The 15,129-nt window shown below is 42.4% G+C and overlaps 1 protein-coding gene across 1 annotated transcript; it reads left to right on the forward strand.

The window, feature by feature from the left end:
- The first annotated feature begins 511 nt into the window (after positions 1-511).
- Positions 512-13,651, forward strand: NPM1 (nucleophosmin 1). Its single transcript, XM_037397069.1, has 11 exons — positions 512-654; positions 1,375-1,454; positions 4,404-4,523; positions 5,333-5,426; positions 6,107-6,210; positions 6,758-6,816; positions 7,303-7,357; positions 8,915-9,004; positions 9,606-9,707; positions 12,238-12,312; positions 13,291-13,651. The coding sequence occupies exons 1-11, from the start codon at positions 591-593 to the stop codon at positions 13,327-13,329; spliced, it is 882 nt and encodes a 293-aa protein (XP_037252966.1). The 5' UTR covers positions 512-590; the 3' UTR covers positions 13,330-13,651.
- Positions 13,652-15,129: the final 1,478 nt, after the last annotated feature.

A 15,129-nucleotide genomic window follows, 5' to 3' on the forward strand; every position in this document is an offset into this window, starting at 1 on the left:
CCGCCCGGGCTGCCCTGCGACCCAGGCCCGGTTCCCAGCAGGGTCTGAAAGAAGAACGCCGGCCTGCTGCCTCGGCAAGGCCCGGGCCCGCAGGGCGGCAGCGGAGCCCCCGGGGCTGAGGCGGCACCGGCCGGCCCAAGAGACCACGGAGGAGCGAGGCGGGGCATCACCACGCACCGAGCGCGCAGGACGCAGGACCCCCGCCGCCCGCCCAACGACAGCCATTTCACACCGCTGCTTGGCCCCTCCAGGCTGCGGCGGCAAGCGGCCACCTGCCCGGGCGGCACTGGCCGCCCCTTCCCCCTATGCCGCCGGCTAGCCCGCGCGTGTGCGGCGAGAGCACCAGCCACGCACACGCCAACCGCGCAGGCCGCCCCCGCCGCCTCCATTTCATGACGGCGGTAGCCCTCGGCGGGCGTGGCAGCGCATGCGCAGGGGCGTGGCGGCGGGCTGAGGGGGCGTGGCCGCCGCGCGGGTCTCGCGAGAGCGCGCGGGCTATATCTGGGAGGGGGCGGGTACGCCCCTTCCTTTAGTGCGCGTCCGCCCGCAGCGCAACAGCCACCCATTCAGCGCGCCCGCAGGCCGAGAAGATGGAGGACAGCGCCATGGACATGGAGAGCATGGGCCCCCTGCGCCCCCAGACCTTCCTCTTCGGTAACGGGCCGCCGCTGCCCCAGCACCGCGCTTCTGCCGCGCTCCCGGCCCCCCCCCCCCCCCCCGCACCCTGAGGCCTTGGGGCAGGGCGGTGGAGCCCGCGGCACGGCGCCGGCCTGCGCGCCGCGGGGCGGACGGGAGGGGAGCGGAGCGGGGAGGCCCGGCTCGTGAGGGGGCGCGCGGCCTGAGCGGCCGCGCGCGCCCCACACGTGGCGCGGGGCTCGCACGTGGCGGCGGTGCGGCGCGTCCCGGCCCGGCCGCTTTTGTTCTCCCCGCCCGTTCCTAAGGACGCGGCGAGGCCTCAGCCCCGGCCCGACGGCGGCCGCCGAGCACGTGGCGGGCGGCGGGAGCTGGGACACGTGGGGGCGGCGGGGCCGCGCCGTCCTGGCCTAGCGGCAGCCCCAGGGCAGGCCCCCCGCCCGTGCTGCCGGAGTCCCGGGAGGTGGTGTGCCCCCGGGCAGCGCGGAGGCCGCCGCGCGCCTGGATGGCCTTGGAGCGGGCGGGCCGCGCTGGCGGCGGCGTGGCCGGCACTAGGCCGCGGGCTCGCCGGGGATTTTCCCCGCCCCACGTGTTGCCTCGCTCGTGTGCCCGCAGCACCGCTGGGCCGTTTTGTATGCGAGTACAGAGCCTTGAAACAGCAAGTTGTAAAATAATAAGTGGTTAGCGAATACCTGCATCTTGGTAAAACGGTAGTCGAGTAATTAAATGGTCTTTTCACAGGCTGCGAGCTTAAAGCAGATAAGGAGTATCAGTTCAAAGTAGACGATGAAGAAAACGAGCATCAGTTATCTCTGAGAACGGCAAGTATTGTTTGGTTTTTAAGTTTTTCTTTTTTAAGTAGCGTGATGTTTTGAGAAGCGAGATTTTTTTAAGGTGTATGTTTATTTCCTTAAACTTGTTTCTTTAACGGTGTAGGATTTTATGTGAATCTGTTAAAATAATAAACTTCTCTTACTGAGTGGAGCATACAATGTCACTTGAAATATTTGCTGTGTTGAAACAAATAGAGTTTAAGATATTAACTGATGTTTCATTGTTTACAACAAGCAATGCGAGGCAGAGTTTAAAAATTAATGTACAGAAGCTTAACAAATTTTTATTGAAATTAAAGACCAGAATATACACGCTGACATTTGCAATGCAATAGGTCAGATGCTGCAGGAGCACCAAAGGAGGGTAAGATTTATAAGAATCCTACATGGGCATATTCTAGTACACTGTATTATAAACTTTTTTTTATTTTGAAAAGGTGTTCCCAAACATCATTCCAGTGCTTTTTGGTTTTTTCCATAAGTAGCAAATACTAAAACTAAATGGTGCTCTGTGCGTGTGTATGTTTTCATTTATTGTCTTTGGTGTCACTCTCTCTAAGGATGTAACTGGGAAGTGCTAGCTTTCATTCAGATAATTAATCTAACAGACTCCTCACAGAGCAGGATACTCCTGGAAATCAGGGTTTGTACACTGAGTTCTTAAAAGTGTCCTTAGATCTTCCTGCTGGCACACAAGCAAGGCAAAGTATTTAAAGGCATTTGTTCTGGGCTGAGCATGTTACTTTTTAGTTAGCAGAAGAATATGCCCCAGCTTTACAGGGAAGGAAATGGAAGAGTTGTAGCATCCCGCTACTTTATAGTTTATTACTGTGTTTATTTGAATAAAGAGAGACACCTTAATGAGGCCTGGAAACAAGAGAGTCATAATTGTGTATTACTTCCTATAGCAGAATTTCTTCCTTCTGGAGACTTGCATAATAATGCTTTCCAAACTTATTCACAGTGATACTTACAGCACTTTAATATAGGCATTACAGTTTTATGAATCATGTGTCTTCAGTCCTTGCACATTATGAAAATTACAGGTTGCACTTGACAGTGACTAATTTGTTCTTAATTAGAATTTCTTTTGAGGGAAGACTAGCAGTAAAGTATGTATAGGATGAGTTCGTGCAGGTAGTTCTCATAGCTGAATGTCATGCAGATGAAATGACCCACTGAGGGATACTTGAATTGCAGGGCTTTATCTAAAGATCCTGTTATTGGAAAACTACCTGTAGCATCTCTTCTGATGCTGAGCACTCTTCATGGGGGACAGCAGCAGATTGGTTGCATACTAGTACTTAGTTTTTAGGCTTGTGGGGTAAAAAGTCAATAACTTGTCTTATTTAAGACAAAAGATGATACACAGGAGAAATGGAGGTTAAAATAACATGACAAACTGGAAATACCTTGGCCAAGTGGAGGAGGGAGTTGATGAAAGATAAAGTGTGAAGGTAGCAAGTATCTGGTGACTGGTCTGTGCACCTGATAAAAGACTAGATGTATAAAAGGTTAACTGGCGCATGTCAGTTAAGATACAAATGTGGTGATGGACTTGGGTATGAGGTACAGAAGGAGATGAAAGTGAAAGGGGAGGCAGATTGGTGCATGTTGAGAGGTAGAAAGTGGCATGAGAGCTTCTGCAGATTCCTTATTAAAGATAGCTGAGGGTATAGAGATGGTTCCTGCTTCATTACCTATTTATTACCAGTGTGTGTTCCTTCAGTGTAGAAATTAAGGCACATGAATGGACACTTGCCAGACATATTGTAAGTAAATTGATAGGAAGTGCCATAGTATTGCTTGAGCTGGTGCAAATGACAGGAGTAATGGGGTGGAGGGCATGCACTTAAGTTCTTGTGCTGGTTGGGTAGTCCCACTGCCTGAATGATTCAGTGGTGTTGCTAACCTCTGAGAGGTGAGATCAGAGCAGCAATTTCACTTCTTTAAATTTACAGTAACAAAACTTCTCAGGAGTGGTGAATCCTATAACCCATTTCTCAGCCTTCAGACTGATACATCTGGTCTGCATCATTACAGCCTGCCTAAAACTCAGCTCTTGAAGAATGGAAGCTGAAGTTGTATATCTCTGCCTGAAGTGTTTACACCTACATCTTCTGTGGAAGGTGGAAATCTTTGTTTGTGGGCATTGGGAAAGGAAGCAGAATGCTTTGATCACTGGTCTCAGGAATAATTGTACTCCTTCAAGGGATTCTTGGTTTTCATGTCTCTTGCAAGTAATCCTGACTCAGATGCCAAAGGTTCAGAGAACTGGAATTTCAGGCCTGTCATGTGTCTGTCACTCATTTGCCTCCCTGCAGCTATGATTTTTGAGTCTTCAGAAAGTGCCAGGCTTGTATTCAGTGAAAGAAATCCCAGCACTTGAGTTGTGAAATGCTCTGGGACAGCAGCCCTCAGACCTTGGTGCGTTAATGCAGAAGGCATATGCATAAATGACTGTACTGAATGGGGGAGTTGTTAAGACTTGACTCTTCATTGAATGTCAAATAATCAAAAAGTGTGCAGTGTGACAAGGTGAAGCAACTGGCAGATGAAACATGGCAGGAAGGGGAAGGACGGGCTGTGATTGTGTAGCAGCAGTGGAAGCTGTTTCCCTTGCTCTGTGCATGTGTTTGTAGTTCTTCCCTTGGCCAGCATCAGTGCCGACTGGACTTGGCACTGACTCATTTCAGTGTGGTAATCCAAGGAGCAAAAGGTCTTTTCACTCTCATCAAAACATGCCTTGAGTTGTGCCTTGCAACAGGACGCTGGTGTCATGGGGAAAAGGGATATTGGCTTGGAAGAGGCATGCAGCTCTGTCATTAGCAGTCAGAATTACAGACGTCAGTCTTAAGAGATGCAGGACAGTGAGTGGAGTTTTAAAGACTTCAGAATATTTGTGAAGATTCTCAGAATGTGCACTGTTCTTCACAGGTTACTTTAGGCGCTGGAGCCAAAGATGAATTACATGTTGTAGAAGCAGAAGCATTGGACTATGAAGGCAACCCGATTAAAGTAGTACTGGCATCTCTGAAAATGTCAGTGCAGCCTACGGTAAGTACAGGAACTTGGAAAAATCTCCTGTGAATTGGGTCTCAGATGATAAAGACTAGTTAGAAAAGGCTTTAGTTGACTGAATTTTAGCGAAACTAGCACAGTGGTCTGTTCAGACGAGTGTCAGTTTTGGCATGTATAGTAAATGCAAGCTAAATATGAATACATTTTTTTGTGCCTAGTAGACTTAACTGTAGTCATAGAGATGATAGACTTCTGTTCAAATTATGCATTTTCTTAAGTGGTAGTAATTACATGTGTCATCTCTACATATATAAATGTGTGCGCTTGCAAGCAGATGCACCTATAGCCTGTGTTACTTTCTTTGAGACTGGGATGAGAAAAATGAAGTTTTTCTGCACATCCCAAGCTCTTAAGACATTCTAAAGATGACTGCTACCCTTTCTTGATTTAAGGGCACCCTTGTCATTCCTGCCATCTGGAATGTAATTTGAATCGGTGTTGCTGATGTTGTACAAGTGGAACTGCACAATGCTGGCGGCAGGTGTGATGGATAATGTTCAAACTGGAATTGCTGCCAAGAGGAGCAGAAAACAAATGTGGATTGGTCTGGCTTTGAAACTTGTGCTTTAATTATGATAAGCAACGAGAGCATAGTAAAACCTGTTGTGGCTTATTGACCTTGACTTGACACTTCTGGAATATTCTGTCAGGTAGAAACTGGGAGTCACTAACTGTAATAGCCTTGGAGTCTACACGTTGCTGCTCTTGGTTTCATTTGAATGGATTGTGTGTTAAGCACACTTTACCTGCAATATTTGAATAAATAACAATGCTTTTTTCCTTAGGTTTCATTAGGTGGCTTTGAGATCACACCACCCGTGGTCTTGAGGTTGAAATGCGGTTCGGGGCCTGTTTACGTTAGTGGTCAACATCTCGTAGGTATGTATTGCTCTGGTTACAAGTCTGATCTTGCTACCTGTCAGCACCAGCAGAACTTGAGTGATTTATCTGGTGTCTCAAGCAGTACTTTGTCTAATAAAGACCCTGTGATTGTTTTAATTCACTGTCCTCAGAGGCATGAGGTAACTAGTGGGACAAAGGACTTCAGAGAAATTCTTGTATTCCTTTTCTTGGCTCTTGTCTTGTATAGATAAGGGGCATGTTTGTCAGCACTGCAATTTGAGCAGAGGTGTTGGAATTAGATTATCTTTAAGGTCCCTTCCAAACGAGTCTATGATTCTGTGAATGTAGAATTGTCTTTGAAACTGATCTTCATCTCTTTAGAAGTTCTGTTAAAATGTGTCTTCTTAGAAATAAAGTAAACTTTATTCTTGACTTTCTGTGGCTTCTTTCTGTGAGGACCACTACAGGCAGCATATGGATGATTATTCACCCATTTTGGGTTTCACTGTAGTGCCTGCATACACTCATCCAGAAAAAGTTTCTGGTCTCAGTGGTTAGATTGATAGTAAGAAGCTTCCTCCTATCCATCCAGCACCTCAGTGAGACCATGCCTGTTTAGTTGTGGGTGATACTCTTCCGTTTGTTTCTTACTAGCAGTCTTGCTTTAACTGTTGAATGAGGTGGGTTTTTTTTACACGTTGCCATCATTTTGTCAGCATTAGAGGAAGAACCAGAATCAGATGATGAGGAAGATGATGCAAAAATTGTGAACACTTCCACAAAGAGACCAGCAAGTGGGGGAGGAGCTAAAACACCACAGGTATATATACTTCTAATCAGCTTGTCTGCAGAATTTTCTTTTGGTTTGGTGTCACTGCTGCCTCTAGGAGTAAGCAGTTAGATGGCTTGCTGTGACTCACTTAATATGTGGTCTGTTGATTGATATATGTTGGGAAGGATTATTTTGTTCTTGGGTCTTGACAAGTACTAAATTACAGAAGCTTAGTTAAGTACAGATAGTTTCCAAACCTTTGCTGGAGGGGCTAATATGGAGGCAACTTTTATGTGGAAGTTTTGTCCACTGCAGTAACCGAGTGTGCAGATTCTGGTATAAACATCAGCACGTACTGCAAGAACTGAAATGCTGATTAAAGCTCTGTAGTGTAGAGGAAAGGTTCATATGCTCGGAGTATGCTGTAAATTTGTCAATGGCTTTTGAATTGGCAGCTGTAACTTCTTGGGTTTTAGTTAAATTGATGGAAGATAGTCTTGTAATCATTATGCGACATTGTTTTGGATCAAGGTTGCTGTTTATTAGGATGAAACGGTATTGATGTGTAACATACTTGATATTTTTTTTTTTAAAGAAAAAAGCAAAATTGTCAGAAGAGGATGATGAGGATGATGAAGATGATGAGGATGATGAGTATGTATTGATACTGAATTTTGAAATACAGGGTTAACTGTTTCAGAATATGAATTGTGTGACATAACTGGATCTTAATTGAGCAAGCTCCTTTTTTATCTTTGCTACAGATAAAAGCAGAATTATCTCAAGTTTATCTCCACAATGCAACCTAAATTACCATTACTCAAATATGTTATACTGGGTTATAAAACTTCATTAATGTAATTAATTAATTTAATAAATTCAGAATTTCTGTATTAGTAGTAGTGGAAATCTGAAGTTACACGCCTTCAGTATTAAAACAGAAAGGAGTGTGTTTAACTGTTTGAATGGTAGTATTTGGCCAAACACTAAAAGGTGGGTATAAGGTAGACTTGGAAAGGTTACTTGCTTCCTTCATGAATAAAACATTTTATTGGGAAGGAGGTTGGAGGATTAATTCCTAATGTGGGTAAAGCTGTATGAATCTTGAGTTATGAGAAGTGACTAACTTTCTAATTGTAGTGATGAGGATGACTTGGAGGAAGATGAGGAAGAAATGAAAACACCAGTGAAGAAAGTAAGTGGCATAGATAGATATAAACACACTGTGACCCTCTTCACCCATGATTAAACAGCCTGTTCAATGAACTTGAAAGGAAGTGAGCGATAACGCCAGGTGGGCATAGTGTCTGCAGCTAAGTTTATTCCGGCAAAGGGAGCAAGTGCTAATGCCTCTTGCTAACAGGTGTTAATTACCTGTCCTGATTGAGTCATCTTTGAGGATTCTCGTGAAGACCCCTAAAGCAGGAGGGGTGGGGGGAAGCTCTCTTTGCATAAGCTGTAGCTTTTTTAGGTTTGAACTCTGCATTTATGGTAACGCAGAAGCTAATTGAGGTGTTTGCAGTGTTTCGTTTTATAATGGATGATATCAATAAAAGGATGACAGTAATTGGGCAGATAATCCCCGAAACTGAGTTTAAGCACAGCTGTTTGGAATGTGTGAAAGGGATGCTTTTGATTCAGCTTGGTCTGTATAAAGAAATTGTGGTAGGATATCAAAACACTTCAGTGTGTGCATTGAGTCCGTGTTTTATTTACATTGCTGCAGAGGGATGGCTGGGTTCTTCAACAGCATGTATATGCACATGTGCAGTGTTGGGTAGCAAACAATCTCGCTCAAAGGTGCGGGTTATGCTTTGCCATTTCACTTAGTCATGCATGCTGTGAATAAGGTCTTAGTAACCTAACTTTGAATAAAAAAGGGATCTAAATATGTGAGCCCACTGGAGAAGGTGTTCCCTTCAGGCAGCCCAGGGGCTTGAATGTGAAGTTACATCAGCCCGTGAGTGCCATCTGGTGGTAAATGAACGGTAAGACAACTTGGCAACTGCAGAGGTAGAAGGTAGTTTTATTGAACTTGCATTCTTGGGCTTGAATTTATGTGTTTGTATTTGCTGTTTAGAAACAAGTATTTAATGTTTTACTTTGTTATATGCTGCTCTGTCCAAATGGATTTCTATAGGTGATAGTGCACAATAATTTAAGGCCTGGTAAAGACAAGCTGAACTGCAGATTTCCTGCCATCTAATCAGATCTAGTGTGGCTGAATGAAATGGTCTCTTGATTTATATAGGAATGTAAGAATCCACTTCCTCAATGCACATGTGGTATTGCCCATGCACATCCCAGATGGTGTTTCTGTATGAAATGCCAAACAAGAGGTAATGGTTGTGTTACAACAAACCAGGTAGCACTGAATCTTATCTTGGAATTGTAGTGCTGTCTAGAATTAGTCTTCAGGCAAGGTCTGCCCCAAAAGTCTGCATGGTAATATATAAAGATGTAATATGTAAGGAAAATGTAGTGGAGGTCCCACATAGTTGTCTGGCATCATAACAAAACTTTGTTTTGGTTATGTTACGTATTGTGCTACACCAGTAGTTTTTCATTTGAGTTCCTGTAGTCTATATGCTTTTTGCTTAAATAATGGATGCTGATTGTATTGCATGGGCAGTGAAAATGCCTTTTTGAGGTTAAATAGTACATATTTTTCACTTAAGCTTGTTAAAAATTACTGAAGACTTAACATTTACTGTTTTTTTCATGGCAAATGAACTTAATGCATTCTTTTCAGCCTGTCCGTGAGGCTTCAGGAAAAAATATGCAGAAAGCAAAGCAAAATGGAAAAGACTCTAAGCCGTCCACACCAGCATCTAAATCAAAAGTGAGTGAAGACAAATGAGTAAAACAAATGTTTATTCTAGTGTGGGAGCTAGCTTTCTTGCCCAGTGGTAACTTTAAGTAATGTACTAACCATTAAGTTAGGTTTTTGAATCTTAATACGAAGCATGCTTGGGGATACAGTTCATTGCGTTGTGTTCCCCTGTGAAACTCTTCAGTGATTAAGCTGTGACCACACCAGCTAAGATCACCTTAAAGCATAATCGAATATGGCTGCAGTTGTGGAGTAAATTCTAAATCACTGCATGTTTGGGATATTTTTTGTTTCATTTCTGTTGGGAAAGTGCTGTGTAGGTACCTGCCCAGAAGCATACAATGCTACTAGCTATGCTAACTGTAATAACTCCAAACTTAAATATTGTTCTTACCCTTGTCTCTGAGGAATGTGTTGGAAGCACAGATTAACTTCTGTGACTTTGAAAACTATCTGAAGTATCTGTGATAGCTAGTTCATTTATTCTGTATAAATTCTACAGTAGATTTTTGAACATTCTTGTTTTTAGAAAACTTGATCTTGTATACATTATACATTATAAAGTAGCTTTATTTATGTACAAGTTTCTAATGAAACAAATACTTTTCAGACTCCAGATTCCAAGAAGGATAAATCCCTAACTCCAAAAACGCCAAAAGTTCCTCTGTCGTTAGAGGAGATTAAAGCAAAAATGCAAGCGTCCATAGATAAGGTGAGTTTTCAGGAACTTCAGGTTCTCAGATTTTCACACTTAAACCAATCAGAAGAATTGTGTGTTTTTAAGAAGTGGTTACCTGTCACTGATGGCTGTGCTGTTATCAGAATATGGTGATGTTGAAGGTCAGAGAAATGAAAACTTTTGGGGGAGAAAAAGAAGGCTCTGTACTTTCTGCAAAGCAAAAACGCTTTTGTTTTTGTATTCTTCCAGTACTGGTGATTAGTAATTTGGTATTTCTTGGTGAACTGTTTCAAAATAAAATTTGAAAAAAACCCCAACCAAACCAACACAACAGAAAACCAAAACCCGAACCCCACAACAAAGCAACAAACCTTGGATGATATTTATTCTAAAGGTGTCTTAACTAGCACATACATTTTATTTTAGGCAGCCTAGAGTAAAGCAGAGTTCCTCACGTGCTTGGAATAACTTGGTTTTAAAGCAGTATCTGACTCGTAGCCAGATGCTTGTAAAGCTTTATAACTTCCAGAAGGGGGAGATAGGTCCTTGTGATGTATTAATGAATCGATAAAGACCTGAAAGCGTTTGCTTTCTGAACTGGGTATCTGGGATTGAGTCTCTCAACGGATGTTTCATCTTTTGAAGGTCACAGGGCAGTCACTTGGTTTCTGGTTGTTAGTAGCTTTGACTACCACTTCATGGCTATGCATACGAGTGTTCTTTTTAGCTGCTGTTTACATATTAAAATGAAATTGCATTTTAATTATAGGCTGGTTAGGTAAAAGTGTAGCAGGTAGTAGCCATACTTTTCCCCCCTTAACCAAGTTTGGAACCGGTGTGGTAGCTATGGGTGCACTTGTATGCACCTGTATGGGAGAATAGATTGTAGTGAGGACCTGACATCTAGACTATAGTAGTTCTGGTTTTACTTCACAAGCTCAGGGGTGTGCTTACAGATCGTTTGTGACTGAACCAGATTATTTATTGGAAGACTTTGTTTTTGGCTTATGTCAGTGCTCTGAAGAATTCCACGGGTTTTTTGGGTGAGTTGGTTTTTCGTTTGGTCTGAGCTTGTAAACCTCCCCCCTTACAGTGGCAGTTAAGTAATCCAAAGAATTAGGATGTTTTGAGGTGGTTTCATCCCCGGAATGCAAAAGTAAGACAAAAAGTGTTTCAGTATAGAGTGGATGCGGAGTGAGCAATGACAGATTGTGATCGAGATCGAAATACATATACCTAAATTGTGAACCTGACAGTGATGGATGGTATCATTCTGCTAGGTCAAACTAACCTCTTGGATCTAGTGGATGCTGGGGTGGGTTTTCGCATGACTCAGGAGCTACGATTAGTGTTTTCTGCAGTGTAAGCAGAAGTGGCTGAGCTATTCACAGTAGACAGATGTCCCTATGGAGGGAAGCATGCAGACCAGATAACCGGCAACTTTTCTGTTGAAGCGTGTTTTCACTTGGAAATGCTGTGTCAGCACAAATACGTAGAAGCAATAGCGGGGGGCTTAATTTAATGTTTTCAGAGATGGTGTGAAAGCATATCTTAGGCGAAAGGTTTGTGTGTTGCCATATACAATAGCACTTCTAGCTGACAGCCAGCAAGTTAGCAGCTTTGAAAAACCCTCATTTTATTAAATTTTAAGAGGGAACTGCTGTATTACGTAGCAGGTAGATGTCAGCAAGCCAATAGAAAAGCATCAGTACTTGACAGAATACAAAACTAAAAAATTGTCTGAATCCAAGCGTTTTTGCTTGCACTGTTGCAGTTTCAGATCTTCCTAATGTAGCTTTGTTTACTTTGAACGGAAAATTGCTGTCTCTGCAGTGTGCCAAGTAGCAGCTAAGTGTACTATCGCAGTTGGCTAGGTATATTTCAACTGATAAACCTGAAAAATAGGAAAAACACTTTTCACTGGGCATGTGAAAGTAAATCAATGTTTCTTAAAATGGTGTGCTGTATTATTTTGCCTGGAGATGGGAAGAGGCATGAAGATAAACCATGTTCATGAATTATTACTGAATTTGCTTTGTACATTTGAGTATGTACATTTCAGAGATGGAAACAAATGTTTCTAGAATGGTTCTTTACATTCTTAGAGCTGATGTTTGAAGGGTAGGTGGGAGATCACTTAAATTTTTTGCTTTACAGAGCTGAAGTCTAAAACCTACCTGTGAAGGATAGTAATGTCTCAAGTTGAGTGCTGTAGTAGGAATCCGTAGATGCGGAATTAGTTCTAGTTTAGTTGGATAGCATATGAACGTTGACTACAGGCAAGGTTATTTGAAGTGATGAATGGTTGCTGTTAGGTTTTCTGAGCATGAACGAAGATGCTTGTACAGGCATTTTAGTGTGTGGGCACTAATCTGTCAGAAATATCTGGGTACTGTAGAAAGCAAAATTGAAAAAATTACTTAAAAGCAGATTGGTTTGGGATGTTGCAAGGTGAGTTCAGTAAAATTCCGTGTGTGTTGCAAGGGATTTAAGCTTCATGAGTTACTTCTTGGAATCATTAAATGACCTGCATACACTAAAGCTTGCTTTTTTTTCAAAATAGGGTTCTTCCCTTCCGAAGCTGGAACCCAAATTTGCCAACTATGTTAAGAATTGCTTCAGGACGGAGGACCAGAAGGTAACTGAATTTATTGGAACTCGATAAAGTCCAAAAACTTTTATAACCTGCCTTAGGGATTCTTTTCCACTTCTTAATCTTTACAAGCCTTGGACTGTTTCAAAGGGTTACAAACCACGAACAATACTTCAAATCAAATAAATGGGAACAGTTTTAGGGGTTTAGTTGGCTAAGATGGGAAAGCTAATATTTTATTACATTTTTCCAGCTTTTATATGGTTGGTAAATTATCTCTTGCTTACTAAACCCACAGAATTTTCCTTTTGGCACCAGATTGGCTAAGGAAATGAGCTGTGGTTTTCCTTGCTGCTGAATTTGGCCACCTAGGCCAGTCTGCTGTTCAGCCTTTTGTTGGGGAGGGTGTCTGGGCGGGGGAACTGTTTTGTGATTGAGATTATGGCTTTCTTGCTACGTTTTCTCCCAAAGTCAACTGAACTCTTGTAAGAGGGCAAGCCAAAAGGTGGTGGTATCAGGAAGCAAGTTTCTGAATTAGTTACTACTCAACATATGCTAGGCTAAAATGTGTCTTAGATTTCCCTATCAAAATTCCTGTAAGTAAAAACTTTCTTCCAGTGACAGAATTCCTTACACTTTCCTACTTCCCTCAGTGGTTCAGAGTAAACTTGTCTGATAGACAAATTGATAGGTTCTTGAAAGAATGTTTAAAAGCAGTTAGCCTCAGCTACTGGAGTTGGTCTGACATGAGCCAGGGTAGGCAGAGTTCAGCCAATATTTGCCTAGCTGGTCCACACCCATCCTCTAGCTTACCTTCACTGAATTCTTACTATTGTGACTTACAGGGAATAACAGTCTTCTAGCAGAAGGGTCTGATGTCTTGCTTTGAACTTTATTTTCTCTGAAAGAAATGCATTTTTGTTGTAATTTAACGTCAGTATTTTGTGGAGTAAGTGGAGGTAGTAAACTGGAAATAATTAGAAAAATGGATTTCAATTTCTAACTTTTTGTGTACACTTCCAGGTCATTCAAGCTCTCTGGCAGTGGAGACAGACTCTGTAAGAAAAGAAAACAGTTTAAACAGTTCATTAAAATCTGCAGTCTTATTTCTGTAACCATTATTTGGCTGTCCTTTTTACAAATGCTGAAAGAGCTTTTCCCTACTGTGTCTGATAAATGTCATCCAGATTACCTTGCCAAGAATGTGTTGTCCAAAATGCCTGTTTAGTTTTTAAAGACGGGACTCCACCCTCAGCTTCATTTTAAGTATGTATGGAATGTTTTGATAAGGCATGGTGGTGGTGGTGGTGGTCAGACAAATGGAAATGGTGGGGAGACTAAATGTACGTGGAAAAAAAATAAAATTTAGTATTTTAATAAAGTACTATCGTTTCTTTTTTTTATGGGTTGGGGGTAGTTGGCATACTGAACCCAGAAGATAACAAGGCTTTAAAGTTCTCATAGAAGCTACTGCTAAATACTGTAGCTACTTCTCTTTTACCAAGTACAAATCAGATAGTCTTCTCACCAGTCATCTGCTCAGTAGCTGTAAAGCTCATAGAATTGGAGTTGGTTTTAAAGCTGACAATATAAATGAGACTAAGTGGTAAGCAGGGCTTTATTCTTGTCTGGAAGTGACCACTAATTACATAATTGCCTAAAACAGCCTTTCCTGCATCTCAATTTCTGACCAGCTTCGTTGCTCATTGGTTTATGGTTTCCCTCTAACAACTGAGTTTGTAGGGCTTGTGACTCTGCTTGTAAAATGTAATACTTTTGATTTGGGAATTGCTGGCTGTGGTGTTCCTCTCAGGGGCTGCAGTCTCTGAGGTTGTCTCATGTAAATGGCTCCTGTGAGGGTTTTGTGGAGAAGAGAATTAGCTTGAATGCTGTAGGGTGTGCCTAGAGAGCTCACTGAGGGAGATCAGTGCCAGTGGAGAAATTCCTGGGAATGATGAGGAACTAATCTCCAGCAAATCCCAAAAGCTCAGATGGGCAGGTGGTCCTGTCTCGGTTCCTTCAGTCTTTCTTGATTATTGCCTACCAATGATGCTATGAGGCAGAGTTGAAACAAATATTTGGACCGTTCTTGGTTGTCATAAAAAGTAGAAATGCCAAGGTATAAGGGTTTTTTAAGGTGAAGGGGGGGCGGGGAAAGCATGGATGTCATGGCTGGCACTGAACTCTTCCTCAAGGCTCTTGTTTAAATGCTGTATCACTTCAAATGCTTGAATGCTATGTCTATGTGTAGTAACTGCAGTAATGGTATGAAGATGAAAGAATACTTAAGAAAATATTTAAGCAGTTGTATGGTAACTATTAAACTTTGATTTAATCCTTGCAATGTGTGAGCATTAATGCAACTGACCAGTGTTTTTCACAGCAGAAAAATCGTATTTGAGAACAGAAGGGCATTAAAGCAGGCTTTAGCTGGTTGAGGTTTTTTCCACTTGAAGGACTTGCACACTTGGGTCCTACAGCGGTTACCTTCACAAGACATGGTAAAATCTTCTATTGGGTTGTCCTAATAGGGCGTGGGGGTCTCTTTTTTTTTTTTTTATCGGGTGTTCTTTTTCCAGGTTGTTCTAGAAGCAGAATGTATAATCTGGTTTGTAAAATTGTCGCTGGAAATATTTTTAAAGTTTGCAGTTACAAAAACCTTAGTTTTCTTTAGTTGAGATTCTGGGCATGGTGGAAATGAGTGCAGGCCTCCGGAAGCAAACACTTTTTTTGGAAACGCAAAGCCAAGCAAAGTGCATGGTAGAGAAGTGAAACACTGTGCAAGGCTAGTGTCAAAGATTCATTTAAACTTGAGTATAATTGCAGCATGTGAAATGGCAGAGTATAAGGGTTTAAAATGGT

The sequence above is a fragment of the Falco rusticolus genome, chromosome 8, assembly GCF_015220075.1.
Source record: "Falco rusticolus isolate bFalRus1 chromosome 8, bFalRus1.pri, whole genome shotgun sequence".
In the NCBI taxonomy this organism is placed as follows: domain Eukaryota; kingdom Metazoa; phylum Chordata; class Aves; order Falconiformes; family Falconidae; genus Falco; species Falco rusticolus.

What these genes read in the sequence shown, in the direction of transcription:
- NPM1 (XM_037397069.1), top strand. Translation starts at nt 591, where the DNA reads ATGGAGGACAGCGCCATGGACATGGAGAGCATGGGCCCCCTGCGCCCC. An exon ending in CCCCCAGACCTTCCTCTTCG is followed by an intron (nt 655 to 1,374) that starts GTAACGGGCCGC and finishes GTCTTTTCACAG; the next exon opens with GCTGCGAGCTTAAAGCAGAT. An exon ending in CACCAGCATCTAAATCAAAA is followed by an intron (nt 9,005 to 9,605) that starts GTGAGTGAAGAC and finishes AATACTTTTCAG; the next exon opens with ACTCCAGATTCCAAGAAGGA.